The 17,059-nt window shown below is 41.1% G+C and overlaps 1 protein-coding gene across 3 annotated transcripts in view; it reads left to right on the top strand.

Annotated features, from left to right (window-relative positions):
• Positions 1-15,794, top strand: part of QRICH1 (glutamine rich 1) — a 111,190-nt gene extending 95,396 nt beyond the window's left edge. For all 3 annotated transcript variants that reach the window (XM_053720806.1, XM_053720804.1, XM_053720805.1), the window contains one exon: positions 14,894-15,794. In XM_053720806.1, coding sequence (XP_053576781.1) covers positions 14,894-15,080 — 187 coding nt within the window. In that variant the 3' untranslated portion in view covers positions 15,081-15,794. The remainder of the gene's footprint in view (positions 1-14,893) is intronic.
• The last annotated feature ends 1,265 nt before the right edge of the window (positions 15,795-17,059 follow it).

The raw sequence follows: 17,059 nt of genomic DNA, 5'->3' as shown, positions 1-17,059 counted from the left end.
CACGACTGTAGCTTACATCAACCATCAGGGAGGGACAAGAAGCTCCCTAGCAATGATGGAAGTATCAAAGATAATTCGCTGGGCAGAGTCTCACTCTTGCCACCTGTCAGCAATCCACATCCCGGGAGTGGAGAACTGGGAGGCGGATTTCTTGAGTCGCCAGACTCTTCATCCGGGGGAGTGGGAACTTCATCCGGAGGTCTTTGCCCAAATACTTCGACGTTGGGGCAAACCAGAGATAGATCTCATGGCGTCTCGCCAGAACGCCAAACTTCCTCGCTACGGGTCCAGATCCAGGGATCCGGGAGCAGTTCTGATAGATGCTTTGACAGCACCTTGGAACTTCAGGATGGCTTATGTGTTTCCACCCTTCCCGCTGCTTCCTCGATTGATTGCCAAAATCAAACAGGAGAGAGCATCAGTAATTCTAATAGCACCTGCTTGGCCACGCAGGACTTGGTATGCAGATCTAGTGGACATGTCATCCTGTCCGCCTTGGTCTCTACCTCTAAGACAGGACCTTCTGATACAGGGTCCATTCAAACATCAAAATCTAACTTCTCTGAAGCTGACTGCTTGGAAATTGAACGCTTGATTTTATCAAAACGTGGTTTTTCTGAGTCGGTTATTGATACCCTGATTCAGGCTAGGAAGCCTGTTACCAGAAGGATTTACCATAAAATATGGCGGAAATACCTATACTGGTGCGAATCCAAAGGTTACTCCTGGAGTAAGGTTAGGATCGCTAGGATATTGTCCTTTCTACAAGAAGGTTTAGAAAAGGGTTTATCAGCTAGTTCATTAAAGGGACAGATTTCAGCTCTGTCCATCTTGTTACACAGACGTCTGTCAGAAAATCCAGACGTCCAGTCCTTTTGTCAGGCTTTAGCTAGGATCAAGCCTGTGTTTAAAGCTGTTGCTCCACCATGGAGTTTAAACTTAGTTCTTAACGTTTTACAGGGTGTTCCGTTTGAACCCCTTCATTCCATTGATATAAAGATGTTATCTTGGAAAGTTCTGTTTTTAATGGCTATTTCCTCGGCTCGAAGAGTCTCTGAGTTATCAGCCTTACATTGTGATTCCCCTTATCTGATTTTTCACTCAGACAAGGTAGTTCTGCGTACTAAACCTGGGTTCTTACCTAAGGTAGTCACTAACAGGAACATCAATCAAGAGATTGTTGTCCCATCCTTGTGTCCAAATCCTTCTTCAAAGAAGGAACGTCTTTTACACAATCTGGATGTAGTTCGTGCCCTCAAGTTCTACTTGCAGGCAACTAAAGATTTTCGCCAAACTTCTTCCTTGTTTGTCGTTTACTCTGGACAGAGGAGAGGTCAAAAAGCTTCTGCTACCTCTCTCTCTTTTTGGCTTCGTAGCATAATACGTTTAGCCTATGAGACTGCTGGACAGCAGCCTCCTGAAAGAATTACAGCTCACTCCACTAGAGCTGTGGCTTCCACTTGGGCCTTTAAGAATGAGGCCTCTGTTGAACAGATTTGCAAGGCTGCAACTTGGTCTTCGCTTCATACTTTTTCCAAATTTTACAAATTTGACACTTTTGCTTCTTCGGAGGCTATTTTTGGGAGAAAGGTTCTTCAGGCAGTGGTTCCTTCTGTATAATGAGCCTGCCTATCCCTCCCGTCATCCGTGTACTTTTGCTTTGGTATTGGTATCCCAGAAGTAATGATGACCCGTGGACTGATCACACATAACAGAAGAAAACATAATTTATGCTTACCTGATAAATTCCTTTCTTCTGTTGTGTGATCAGTCCACGGCCCGCCCTGTTTTAAGGCAGGTAAATATCTTTTAAATTATACTCCAGTCACCACTTCACCCTTGGTTACTCCTTTCTCGTTGTTTCTTGGTCGAATGACTGGGACTGACGTAGAGGGGAGGAGCTATATGCAGCTCTGCTGGGTGAATCCTCTTGCATTTCCTGTTGGGGAGGAGTTATATCCCAGAAGTAATGATGACCCGTGGACTGATCACACAACAGAAGAAAGGAATTTATCAGGTAAGCATAAATTATGTTTTCTTAGACCTTGAAGACCGCCTCTTATCTAAATGCATTTTGACATTTTTTTACAACTCGAGGGCGTTCGTTCATGTGTGCCATATAGATAACATTGTGCTCACGGCCGTGGAGTTACCTAGGAGTCAGCATTGATTGGCTAAAATGTAAGTCGATCAAATTAACTGAAATAAGGGGGCAGTTTGCAGAGGCTTAGATACAAGGTAATCATAGAGGTAAAAAGTGTATTAATATAACTGTTGGTTATGCAAAACTGGGGAATGGGTAATAAAGGGATTATCTATATTTTTAAACAATAAAAATTCTGGCTTAAACTGTCCCTTTAAACAATCCTTACACCAGGAAAATATTTCTAGAAATCTCAATTAAAAAAAAAACATAATTTATTTAAGAACTTACCTGATAAATTAATTTCTTTCATATTGGCAAGAGTCCATGAGCTAGTGACGTATGGAATATACAATCCTACCAGGAGGGGCAAAGTTTCCCAAACCTCAAAATCCCTAAAAATACACCCCTAACCACAGACCCAATTCAGTTTAACGAATAGCCAAGTAGTGGGGTGAAAGAAAAATAAGTTAAAAGCATCTAAAAAGGAACTGGAAATAATTGTGCTTTATATAAAAAAAAATCATAAACACTATAAAAAGGGTGGGTCTCATGGACTCTTGCTAATATGAAATAAATTAATTTATCAGCTAAGTTCTTACATAAATTATGTTTTCTTTCACGTAATTGGCATAAATCCATGAGCTAGTGACCTATGGGATAGCAATACCCAAGATGTGGAACTCCACAGAAGAGTCACTAGAGAGGGAGGGATAAAAACAGCCATTTTCCGCAGAAAAAATTAAATCCACACCCAAAAGAAATAAGTTTTTATCATAAATGCAAAGAAAAAACTTAAAACATAAGCAGAGGAATCAAACTGAAACAGCTCCCTGAAGAACGTTTCTACCAAAAACTGCTTCCGAAGAAGCAAATACATAAAAACAGTAGAATTTAGTAAATGTATGCAAAGAAGACCAAGTTGCTGCTTTGCAAATCTGATCAACTGAAGCTTCATTCTTAAAAGCCCACGAAGTGGAGACTGATCTAGTAGAATGAGCTGTGATTCTCTGAGGCTGGGCCTGGCCCGACTCCAAATAAGCCTGATGAATCAAAAGCTTTAACCAAGATGCCAAGCAAATGGCAGAGGTTTTCTGACCTTTCCTAGAACCAGAAAAGACAAAAAATAGACTAGACGTCTTCCTGAAATCTTAAAGTGAAGGTAAAGTTTGGGCATTAAAAATTGATATTTATAATCCTTTTCCTGTGTTAAACCCAGTCGCTAAGTTTTTTTTTTGCAATAAGTCTATTTTTAATTTTTATTTATATACCGTTATTTTTATGCTTGTTGCCTTGCGATTCTCCTCCCATTCAGCATTTCCTGCTTTCTTAGACAGTGACGTATAGAGCGGTCCCACCCGCTCTATACATGTCTACTGGGCACGTGCACATCGAGCATCTAACCAGGGCGCATGCGCATACTTTTGCCGTTTGCGGATCCGATGCGGTTGTAACAATGCCTGCCCAATGATCGTGTTAATGCGCATGCGCTAAACGTGGACGCGCTCGCTTTGCTAGTATGAACTACAGAAGTTTACGCATGAGCAGAAAGAAGCATCCACTCATTACGTCATTTGACGGCCGCCTAACGGCCAAAGAATCAATTGGATGATTAAACAACGTGACCGTTGTTTAGAAGAAAAAAATTAATTACGGGTTGATTTTAGGATGGCATAATCGATGCGAAATAAAGCTAATATCTAAGGTAATATTGAAATTGAGAAATAATGATGAATGAACATAATATTGATTTTGCTTGATATATTCATTTATTCATTGCAGTGCAGTTTAGTTTACCTTCACTTTAAGTAGCTTCAACATAATATTTCAAAGCTCTTACAACACCCAGAGAATGTAAGGATCTCTCCAAAGAATTCTTAGGATTAGGACACAAAGAGGGGACATCAATGTCCCTATTAATGTTGTTCGAATTCACAACCTTAGGTAGAGATTTAAATGAAGTCTGCAAAACTGCCTTATCCTGATGGAAAATCAGAAAAGGAGACTCACAAGAAAGAGCAGATAATTAGGAATCTCTTCTAGCAGAAGAGAGAGCCAAAAGGAACAGCACTTTCCAAGAAAATAGTTTATTATACAAGGAATGCATAGGCTCAAAAGGAGGAGCCTCTAAAGCCTTCAAAACCAAATTAAGACTCCAAGGAGGAGAAATTGATTTAATGACAGGCTTGACACCGACCAAAGCATGTACAAAACGGTGAATATCAGGAAGCTTGGCAATCTTTCTTTGAAACAAAACAGAGCAGATATTTGTCCATTCAAAGAACTTGCAGACAAACCTTTATCCAAACCATCCTGAAGAAACTGTAAAATTCTAGGAATTCTAAAAGAATGCCAGGAAAATTTATGAGAAGAACACCATGAAATATAAGTCTTCCAGAATCGATAATCTTCCTAGAGACAGATTTACGAGCCTGTAAAATAGTATCAATCACTAAGTCAGAGAAACCTCTGACTAAGCACTAAGCGTTCAATTTCCATACCTTCAAATTTAATGATTTGAGATCCTGATGGAAAAACGGCCCTTGAGACAGGTGGTCTGGTCTTAAAGGAATTGGCCAGGGTTGGCAACTGGACATCCGGACAAGATCTGCATACCAGAACCTGTGAGGCCATGCTGGTACTACCAGAAACACAAACGATCGTTCCATGATGATCTTGGAGATCACTCTTGGAAGAACTACTAGAGGCAGGAAGATATAAGCAGGTTGGTAAAACCAAGGAACTGCTAACGCATCCTCCAACTCCGCCTGTGGATCCCTGGACAGGTACCGGGGAAGTTTCTTGTTTAGATGTGAAGCTATTAGATCTATTTCTGGAAGACCCCACATCTGTACAATCTGAAAAAACACATCTGGATGGAGCGACCACTCCCCCGGATGTAAAGTCTGACGGCTGAGATTATCCGCTTCCCAATTGTCTACACCTGGGATATGTACCACAGAAATTAGACAAGAGCTGGATTCCGCCCAAGAAAATATCTGAGATACTTCTTTCATAGCTAGGGGACTGTGAGTCCCACCCTGATGATTGACATATATGCCACAGTTGTGATATTGTCTGTCTAAAAACTAATGAACGATTCTCTCTTCAACACAGGCCAAACCTGAAGAGCCCTGAAAATAGCGCGGAGTTCTAAAATATTGATTGGTAATCTCGCCTCTTGAGATTTCCAAACTCCTTGTGCTGTCAGAGATCCCAGACAGCTCCCCAACCTGAAAGACTTGCATCTGTTCTGATCACAGTCCAGGTTGGACGAACAAGAGAGGCCCCTTGAACTATACAATGGTGATCTAACCACCAAGTCAGAGAGAGTCGAACATTTGGGATTTAAGGATATTAATTGTGATATCTTTGTATAATCCCTGCACCATTGATTCAGCATACAAAGCTGGAGAGGTCTCATATGAAAACGAGCAAAGGGGATTGCGTCCGATGAGTCATGAGACCTAAAACTTCCATGCACATAGCTACTAAAGGTTTCGACAAGCTGAAACTAATTTTATTCGTCTCTTGTCTGTTAGATTCAGTGTCCATGACTCTGTCTCTATCTGGAAACCTAAAATTGTGACCCTTGTCTGAGGAATCAAGGAACTCTTTGGTAAATTGATCATCCAACGATGTCTTTGAAGAAACAACACTAGTTGATTTGTGTGAGATTCTGCAGAATGTAAAGACTGAGCTAGTACCAAGATATCGTCCAAATAAGGAAACACCGCAATACTTTGTTCTCTGATTACAGAGAGTAGGGCACGGAGAACCTTTGTAAAAATCCTTGGAGCTGTCGCTAGGCCAAATGGAGAAGCGACAAATTGGAAATGCTTGTCTAGAAAAGAGAATCTCAGAAACCGATAGCGGTCTGGATGAATCGGAATATGAAGATATGCATCCTGTAAGTCTATCGTGGACATATAATGACCTTGCTGAACAAAAGGCAGAATAGTCCTTATAGTCACCATTTTGAAAGTTGGCACTTTTTACAAAACGATTCAAAACTTTCAGATCCAGAACTGGCCTGAATGAATTTTCTTTCTTTGGGACAATGAAAAGATTTGAATACAACCCCAGACCCTGGAACGGAACTGGTATGATTATCCCTGAAAGCTCTAGATCTGAAACACACTTCAGAAAAGCCTGAGACTTTACTGGGACGCAAGAGAGAAAAAATCTCACAGGAAGTCTTACACTGAATCCTATCCGATACCCTTGAGAGACAATACTCTGAATCCATTGATTTTGGACAGAATCTGCCCAAATGTTTTGGAAAATCTGCCCCCTACCAGCTGAGCTGGAATGAGTGCCGCACCCTTATGCAGACATGGGGGCTGTCTTTGTTTTTTTTAAATTGCTTGGATTTATTCCAACTTGAAGAAGGCTTCCAATTTGAACCAGATTCTTTGGGGGAAGGATTGACTTTCTGTTCCTTATTTTGTCGAAAAGAACGAAAACGATTTGAAGCTTTAGATTTACCCTTAGATCTCTTATCCGGAGGGTAAAAAAAAAACTCCCTTCCCCCCAGTGACAGTTGAAATAATCGAATCCAACCTGAGAACCAAACAAATTGTTGCCTTCGAAAGAAAGAGATAGTAATCTAGATTTAGATACCATGTCAGCATTCCAATATTTGAGCCACAAAGCTCTTCTAGCTAAAATAGCTAAAGACATAGATCTAACATCAATTTTGATGATATAAAAAAATGGCATCACAGATAAAATGATTAGCATGTTGAAGCAAGCGAACAATGCTAGACAAATCGGGGTCTGTTTCCTGTTGCGCTAAGCTTTCCAACCAAAAAGTTGATGCAGCTGCAACATCAGCCATAGAAATAGCAGGCCTGAGAAGATAGCCAGAATATAAATAAGCTTTCTTTAGATAAGATTCAAGTTTCCTGTCTAAAGGGTCTTTAAAGGATGTACTATCTTCCATAGGGATAGTAGTACGTTTAGCCAGAGTAGAGATAGCCCCATCAACTTTGGAGATTTTTTCCCAAAACTTCAAACTAACTGCTGGCAAAGGATACCACTTTTTAAACCTAGAAGAAGGAATAAAAGAAGTGCCAGGCCTATTCCATTCCTTTGAAATCATATCAGAAATAGCATCAGGAACTGGAAAAACCTCTGGAGTAACCACAGGAGGTTTATAAACAGAATTTAAACATTTACTAGTTTGAGTTTCAAGAGGACTAGTTTCCTCAATATCCAAAGTAATCAACACCTCTTTTAATAAGGAACGAATATACTCCATCTTAAAGAGATAAGAAGATTTGTCAGTGTCAATATCTGAGGTAGGATCTTCTGAATCCGATAGATCCTCATCAGAGGAGGATAATTCAGTATGTTGTCAGTTATTTGAAATTTCATCAACTCTGAGACGTTTAGAAAGACCTTTTACGTTTATTAGAAGGCGGAATAGCAGGCAAAGCCTTCGGAATCGCATCAGCAATAACATCTTTTATATTCACAGGGATGATTTGTACATTAGATGTTGAAGGTACAACAGGCATTGTACTAGTAGTGATGGATACATTCTCTGCATGTAAAAGCTTATCATGTCAACTATTACATACCACAGCTGGAGATATAATCTCCGCTAATTTACAACAGATACACTTATTTCTTCTGTTAAGTGTGATCAGTCCACGGGTCATCATTACTTCTGGGATATTACTCCTCCCCAACAGGAAGTGCAAGAGGATTCACCCAGCAGAGCTGCATATAGCTCCTCCCCTCTACGTCACTCCCAGTCATTCTCTTGCACCCAACGACTAGATAGGATGTGTGAGAGGACTATGGTGATTATACTTAGTTTTATATCTTCAATCAAAAGTTTGTTATTTTAAAATAGCACCGGAGTGTGTTATTATCTCTCTGGCAGAGTTTGAAGAAGAATCTACCAGAGTTTTTGTTATGATTTTAGCCGGAGTAGTTAAGATCATATTGCTGTTTCTCGGCCATCTGAGGAGAGGTAAACTTCAGATCAGGGGACAGCGGGCAGATGAATCTGCATAGAGGTATGTAGCAGTTTTTATTTTCTGACAATGGAATTGATGAGAAAATCCTGCCATACCGATATAATGTCATGTATGTATACTTTACACTTCAGTATTCTGGGGAATGGTACTTCACTAGAATTACACTGTAAGAAATACATAAAGCTGTTTAATAACTAGAGATTATGTTTAACGTTTTTGCTGGAATGTAAAATCGTTTTCATTTACTGAGGTACTGAGTGAATAAATGTTTGGGCACTATTTTTCCACTTGGCAGTTGCTTAATCTGTTTTTCTGACAGTTTCTGTTCTCCCTCACTGCTGTGTGTGAGGGGGAGGGGCCGTTTTTTTGGCGCTTTTACTGCATCAAATATTTCAGTCAGCAACTCATTGTATTCCCTGCATGATCCGGTTCATCTCTACAGAGCTCAGGGGTCTTCAAAACTTATTTTGAGGGAGGTAATTTCTCTCAGCAGAGCTGTGAGAATTATAGTTTGACTGAGATAAAAAAACGTTTATTCTGTAATTTGTTTCCTGCTTTCAGAATTTGTTATCTTTGCTAATGGGATTAAACCTTTGCTAAAGTTGTGTTGTTTACAAGGATTGAGGCTATAACTGTTTCAATTTATTAATTTTCAACTGTCATAGATCTTCTGTGCTTCTTAAAGGCACAGTACGTTTTAATATTATTCTAATTGAATTGTATTTCCAAGTTGCAAGTTTATTTGCTAGTGTGTTAAACATGTCTGATTCAGAGGATGATACCTGTGTCATTTGTTGCAATGCCAAAGTGGAGCCCAATAGAAATTTATGTACTAACTGTATTGATGCTACTTTAAATAAAAGTCAATCTGTACAAATTGAACAAATTTAACCAAACAACGAGGGGAGAGTTATGCCGACTAACTCGCCTCACGTGTCAGTACCTACATCTCCCGCTCAGAGGGAGGTGCGTGATATTGTAGCGCCGAGTACATCTGGGCGGCCATTACAAATCACATTACAGGATATGGCTACTGTTATGACTGAGGTTTTGGCTAAATTACCAGAACTAAGAGGTAAGCGTGATCACTCTGGGGTGAGAACAGAGTGCGCTGATAATATTAGGGCCATGTCAGACACTGCGTCACAGGTGGCAGAACATGAGGACGGAGAACTTCATTCTGTGGGTGACGGTTCTGATCCAAACAGACTGGATTCAGATATTTCAAATTTTAAATTTAAACTGGAAAACCTCAGTGTATTACTAGGGGAGGTGTTAGCGGATCTGAATGATTGTAACACAGTTGCAATACCAGAGAAAATGTGTAGGTTGGATAAATATTTTGCGGTACCGACGAGTACTGAGGTTTTTCCTATACCTAAGAGACTTACTGAAATTGTTACTAAGGAGTGGGATAGACCCGGTGTGCCGTTCTCACCCCCTCCGATATTTAGAAAAATGTTTCCAATAGACGCCACCACAAGGGACTTATGGCAAATGGTCCCTAAGGTGGAGGGAGCAGTTTCTACCTTAGCTAAGCGTACCACTATCCCGGTGGAGGATAGCTGTGCTTTTTCAGATCCAATGGATAAAAAGTTAGAGGGTTACCTTAAGAAAATGTTTGTTCAACAAGGTTTTATATTGCAACCCCTTGCATGCATTGCGCCGATCACGGCTGCAGCGGCATTCTGGATTGAGTCTCTGGAAGAGAACATTGGTTCAGCTACTCTGGACGACATTACGGACAGGCTTAGAGTCCTTAAACTAGCTAATTCATTCATTTCGGAGGCCGTAGTACATCTTACTAAACTTACGGCGAAGAATTCAGGATTCGCCATTCAGGCACGCAGGGCGCTGTGGCTAAAATCCTGGTCAGCTGATGTTACTTCTAAGTCTAAATTGCTTAATATACCTTTCAAAGGGCAGACCTTATTCGGGCCCGGGTTGAAAGAGATTATCGCTGACATTACAGGAGGTAAAGGCCATGCCCTGCCTCAGGACAAAGCCAAGACTAGACAGTCTAATTTTCGTTCCTTTCGTAATTTCAAAGCTGGAGCAGCATCAACTTCCTCTGCACCAAAACAGGAAGGAGCTGTTGCTCGCTACAGACAAGGCTGGAAACCTAACCAGTCCTGGAACAAGGGCAAGCAGACTAGGAAACCTGCTGCTGCCCCTAAGACAGCATGAATTGAGGGCCCCCGATCCGGGATCGGATCTAGTGGGGGGCAGACTTTCTCTCTTCGCCCAGGCTTGGGCAAGAGATGTTCAGGATCCCTGGGCGCTAGAGATAATATCTCAGGGATACCTTCTGGACTTCAAATACTCTCCTCCAAGAGAGAGATTTCATCTGTCAAGATTGTCAACAATCCAGACAAAGAAAGAGGCGTTTCTACGCTGCGTACAAGAGCTCTTGTTAATGGGAGTAATCCATCCAGTTCCACGATCGGAACAGGGACAGGGGTTTTACTCAAATCTGTTTGTGGTTCCCAAAAAAGAGGGAACTTTCAGACCAATCCTGGACTTAAAGATCCTAAACAAATTCCTAAGAGTTCCATCGTTCAAGATGGAGACTATTCGGACAATTTTACCTATGATCCAAGAGGGTCAGTACATGACCACTGTAGATTTAAAAGATACTTACCTTCACATACCGATTCACAAAGATCATTATCGGTACCTAAGGTTTGCCTTCCTAGACAGGCATTACCAGTTTGTGGCTCTTCCATTCGGATTGGCTACAGCTCCAAGAATCTTCACAAAGGTTCTGGGTGCTCTTCTGGCGGTACTAAGACCGCGGGGAATCTCGGTAGCTCCATACCTAGACGACATTTTGATACAAGCTTCAAGCTTTCAAACTGCCAAGTCTCATACAGAGTTAGTGCTGGCATTTCTAAGTTCACATGGATGGAAGGTGAACGAAAAGAAAAGTTCACTCGTTCCACTCACAAGAGTTCCCTTCCTGGGGACTCTTATAGATTCTGTAGAAATGAAGATTTACCTGACAGAGGACAGGCTAACAAGACTTCAAAGTGCTTGCCGCACCCTTCATTCCATTCAACACCCGTCAGTGGCTTAATGCATGGAGGGAATCGGCTTAATGGTAGCGGCAATGGACATAGTACCCTTTGCACGCTTACACCTCAGACCACTGCAACTGTGCATGCTAAGTCAGTGGAATGGGGATTACTCAGACTTATCCCCTTCTCTGAATCTGGATCAAGAGACCAGAAATTCTCTTCTATGGTGGCTTTCTCGGCCACATCTGTCCAGGGGGATGCCATTCAGCAGACCAGACTGGACAATTGTAACAACAGACGCCAGCCTTCTAGGTTGGGGTGCCGTCTGGAATTCTCTGAAGGCTCAGGGACAATGGAGTCAGGAGGAGAGTCTCCTGCCAATAAACATTCTGGAATTGAGAGCAGTTCTCAATGCCCTCCTGGCTTGGCCCCAGTTGACAACTCGGGGGTTCATCAGGTTTCAGTCGGACAACATCACGACTGTAGCTTACATCAACCATCAGGGAGGGACAAGAAGCTCCCTAGCTATGATGGAAGTATCAAGATAATTCTCTGGGCAGAGTCTCACTCTTGCCACCTGTCAGCAATCCACATCCCGGGAGTGGAGAACTGGGAGGCGGATTTCTTAAGTCGTCAGACTTTTCATCCGGGGGAGTGGGAACTTCATCCGGAGGTCTTTGCCCAAATACTTCGACGTTGGGGCAAACCAGAGATAGATCTCATGGCGTCTCGACAGAACGCCAAGCTTCCTCGTTACGGGTCCAGATCCAGGGATCCAGGAGCAGTCCTGATAGATGCTCTGACAGCACCTTGGGACTTCAGGATGGCTTACGTGTTTCCACCCTTCCCGTTGCTTCCGCGATTGATTGCCAGAATCAAACAAGAGAGAGCATCAGTGATTCTAATAGCACCTGCGTGGCCACGCAGGACTTGGTATGCAGACCTGGTGGACATGTCATCCTGTCCACCTTGGTCTCTACCTCTGAAACAGGACCTTCTGATACAGGGTCCCTTCAAACATCAAAATCTAACTTCTCTGAAGCTGACTGCTTGGAAATTGAACGCTTGATTTTATCAAGACGTGGGTTTTCTGAGTCAGTTATTGATACCTTAATACAGGCTAGGAAACCTGTTACCAGAAAGATTTACCATAAGATATGGCGTAAATACCTATATTGGTGTGAATCCAAAGGTTACTCTTGGAGTAAGGTTAGGATTCCTAGGATATTGTCTTTTCTACAAGAAGGTTTAGAAAAGGGTTTATCTGCTAGTTCATTAAAGGGACAGATCTCAGCTCTGTCCATTCTGTTACACAAACGTCTGTCAGAAGTTCCTGACGTCCAGGCTTTTTGTCAGGCTTTGACCAGGATTAAGCCTGTGTTTAAAACTGTTGCTCCACCATGGAGTTTAAACCTTGTTCTTAATGTTTTTCAGGGCGTTCCGTTTGAACCCCTTCATTCCATTGATATAAAGTTGTTATCTTGGAAAGTTCTATTTTTAATGGCTATTTCCTCGGCTCGAAGAGTCTCTGAATTATCAGCCTTACATTGTGATTCTCCTTATTTGATTTTTCATTCGGATAAGGTAGTCCTGCGTACTAAACCTGGGTTCTTACCTAAGGTAGTTACTAACAGGAATATCAATCAAGAGATTGTTGTTCCTTCTTTATGCCCAAATCCTTCTTCAAAGAAGGAACGTCTACTGCACAACCTGGATGTAGTCCGTGCTCTAAAATTTTACTTACAGGCAACTAAGGAATTTCGACAAACGTCTTCTCTGTTTGTCATTTACTCTGGGCAGAGGAGAGGTCAAAAAGCTTCCGCTACCTCTCTTTCTTTTTGGCTTCGTAGCATAATTCGTTTAGCTTATGAGACTGCTGGACAGCAGCCTCCTGAAAGAATTACAGCTCATTCTACTAGAGCTGTGGCTTCCACTTGGGCCTTCAAGAATGAGGCCTCTGTTGAACAGATTTGCAAGGCTGCAACTTGGTCTTCGCTTCATACTTTTTCCAAATTTTACAAATTTGACACTTTTGCTTCATCGGAGGCTATTTTTGGGAGAAAGGTTCTTCAGGCAGTGGTTCCTTCTGTATAAAGAGCCTGCCTATCCCTCCCGTCATCCGTGTACTTTTGCTTTGGTATTGGTATCCCAGAAGTAATGATGACCCGTGGACTGATCACACTTAACAGAAGAAAACATAATTTATGCTTACCTGATAAATTCCTTTCTTCTGTAGTGTGATCAGTCCACGGCCCGCCCTGTTTTTAAGGCAGGTAAATATTTTTTCATTTATACTCCAGTCACCACTTCACCCTTGGCTTTTCCTTTCTCGTTGGTCCTTGGTCGAATGACTGGGAGTGACGTAGAGGGGAGGAGCTATATGCAGCTCTGCTGGGTGAATCCTCTTGCACTTCCTGTTGGGGAGGAGTAATATCCCAGAAGTAATGATGACCCGTGGACTGATCACACTACAGAAGAAAGGAATTTATCAGGTAAGCATAAATTATGTTTTTTGGTAGAATGTTATCAGGCAGCAGGAATCCAACAGTGGTTTCTGAGACAGGACCAGATTGAGACATCTTGCAAATGTAAGAGAAAAACATATAAAGCAAAATTTTCAATTTCCTTATATGGCAGTTTCAGGAATGGGAAAAAAATGCAAACAGCATTAGCCCTCTGAGCATTGAAAAGGCAAGGGGCATATAGGAAGTGGGGTTTAAATAAATAATTTATTTGGCTCCAAGTATGACACACAATGCAAAATGAAATTTTTTGGTACTAACAACATCCGGAAATGACGCAACTCGCGTCATGGCAGACGCAACCTTGTGCAAGGAAACCTGGCGTCAACTAAGACGCCAGAAATGACGAATTTGCGTCACCGAACATACCTTCACACCAAAAAAACTCTTGCGCCAAGAATGACGCAATAAATATCAGCATTTTGCGACCTTGCGAGCCTAATTTTGCCAGCGAAAATTAATGAAAAAGCAGTCAATTTTAAAAGAAGACTATACACAAGGTAAGAAAAAATAACTTCCTAAATATATTTTCCCAATTTTTAAACTGATAGTCTGCAAAAGGAAATACATATAAACCTGACTCATGGCAAATATAAGTACATATATTTAGAACTTTAAATACATAAAGTGCCAAACTATAGCTGAGAGTGTCTTAAGTAATAAAAACATACCGAAAGACACCCATCCACATATAGCAGATAGCCAAACCAGTACTGAAACAGTAATAGTAGAGGTAATGGAGTATGAGAGTCTATGGTCGATCTGAAAAGGGAGGTAGGAGATGAATCTCTACGACCGATAACAGAGAACCTTTGAAAAGATTTCCCTTGAGGAAAATCATAGAATCAATAGGTGAAACTCCCTTCACATCCCTCCGACATTCACTGTACTCTGAGAGGAATCTGGCTTCAAAATGCTGAGAAGCGCATATCGCAGAAGAAAATCAAGCACAAACTTACTTCACCATCTCCATAGGAGGTAAAGTTTGTAGGGTGTGGTGAGGGGTGTATTTATAGGCATTTTGAGGTTTGGGAAACTTTGCCCCTCCTGGTAGGATTGTATATCCCATACGTCACTAGCTCATGAACTCTTGCCAATTACATGAAAGAAATTAATATATATATATATATATATATATATTATAGCTGGAATAATCCAAACATTTAGAACCAAAAGCTCTGACTCCTGTGACTTGTATTAACTTTTTTTTTTTTTTTTTAGCCCGCAGAGTGTGAAAGGTCGAAATGACACATTTTACCTGACACCAGAACCTGTTGTTGCCCCTAACAGCCCGATTTGGTACTCCACCCAGCCAATCAGCAGAGAGCAAATGGAGCAGATGCTAGCACGAATTCTGATCATTCGAGAGATCCAGGAAGCCATTGCAGTTGCCAGCAACATGCACTAAAAACACATTTCCAGCCACTGAAGATCTATAAATGAAAAAAATAAAAATAAAAAATAATGTACAGACTTTTACACTAAAAGAAGATGCCTACTTTTTTTTTTTTTTTTTTTTTTTTATTGGTGTAGTTAAGGAGCCCCTTTTAGGCTTCTTCTGTTTAAAATAAAGTATAAGAGAAAAAAAGAATACCCAAATGTGCATCTTAAAAAACTATGGTCAGAGATGTGTTTTCCAAATTAGAGGAGACATCGGAAAACACAACAATGGTTCTAACTTTTTAACTTTTTTGTTTTGTACTGTCAGCATGGAGGTAGGAAAGACGTTTTTGGATGTGAGCAGCCCTCTAATGTATAAATTCTATCAATTCTCATGAATTTTATCAGCTGTAGGAGAGAGACCACACAACTGCTCTGTTCCTTGCCTACCTTATACACAGACTTTTATTCTGCATTTCAGTAGAAAACTGTATCCTGATTTTATATATTAACATATATATATAAATATTTCAAAAGTAGGGTTATTTTATTTTACAATAACCTGAATATATTGCTTTTTTTCCTGGCCCAGATGTCAAGGCCTTAAACTGCAGGCATTTGAGCCTATGTAAATTTATTGTAATATATACTCTTGTGTATCTGCTGAAGATATCTCAATATTTCTCCTTTTGTTCTTATGTTTCTTGTTTATTAAGAATGATAAGCACGTCTTTACAACCTGCCATTTAGCAATGTGTGTTTATTTGCTATACGCTACTCTGGGTTTATAAATAGCCCATCTGTCACCAAGCCACATGTGAGTCAGAATTATTCGCATTTATATTACCCAGCACATCATAACCAGTACATGATTTGTGGTTGACTGGATGATTTTTCTCTTACTTGGTGTATTCAGTCCACGGATTCATCCTTACTTGTGGGATATTCTCAATCCCTACAGGAAGTGGCAAAGAGAGCACACAGCAAAGCTGTCCATATAGCTCCCCTCAGGCTCCGCCCCCCAGTCATTCTCTTTGCCGCTCTAACAAGTAGCATCTCCATGGGAGGGTAAAGAGTATGTGGTGTTAGATTTGTAGTTTTTATTTCTTCAATCAAGTTTGTTATTTTAAAATAGTGCCGGTTTGTACTATTTACACTGAGGCAGAAAGTGATGAAGATTTCTGCTGAGAGGAAAAAGATTTTAGCATGTTGTAACTAAAATCCATTGCTGTTCCCACACAGGACTGTTGAGTACAGGAGAACTTCAGTTGGGGGGAACAGTTTGCAGGCTTATTCTGCTTAAGGTATGTTCAGTCATTTTTTTCTAACAAGACCTGGTAGTGCTAGAAGACTGACAGATATCCCATGAGGGAAGGTAAGCCATTTTCTGAGACACATTATAGAATGATGGCTTCAGTTAAGAGCTTTAATACTGACAGACACTGTGATGGGCTAAATCGATTACTTTATTAAGGTAATCTTATATTTATTGAGCGTTTTAAACGTTGGAAACACTTTTTGGGGACTTTTTTACGCCTGGCATTCTGTAAGACAGTTAATCTGACTCAGAAAGGCCCCATAACTCTGGAGTAATGAAGGAGGGGGCCTCATTTTCGCGCCTCAATTGCTCAGTTGATTTGCAACACAGCTCCACGCAGCTTCATGTGCAGAGCCTTTAGAGTACAGGAGGACTTCAGGGAGGCTTAATTTACACCTGCAAATAACCCTAAAGGAAGGTAAAGCCACAGCAAAGACTGTGGCATCGTACTGTAGTGGGTTAAACCGGGTGTTTACTTAATTTCTCCTACATTGGTGTGTCCGGTCCACGGCTTCATCCTTACTTGTGGGAATATTCTCTTCCCCAACAGGAAATGGCAAAGAGAGCACAGCAAAAGCTGCCCATATAGCCCCCCCTCTGGCTCCGCCCCCCAGTCATTCTCTTTGCCGCTCTGAACAAGTAGCATCTCCAACTATGGTAAAGAGTATGTGGTGTTAGTTGTAGTTTTT

This window comes from Bombina bombina, chromosome 7, assembly GCF_027579735.1.
Source record: "Bombina bombina isolate aBomBom1 chromosome 7, aBomBom1.pri, whole genome shotgun sequence".
Lineage (NCBI taxonomy): Eukaryota > Metazoa > Chordata > Amphibia > Anura > Bombinatoridae > Bombina > Bombina bombina.
This window is presented reverse-complemented; position numbering and strand designations above follow the sequence as displayed.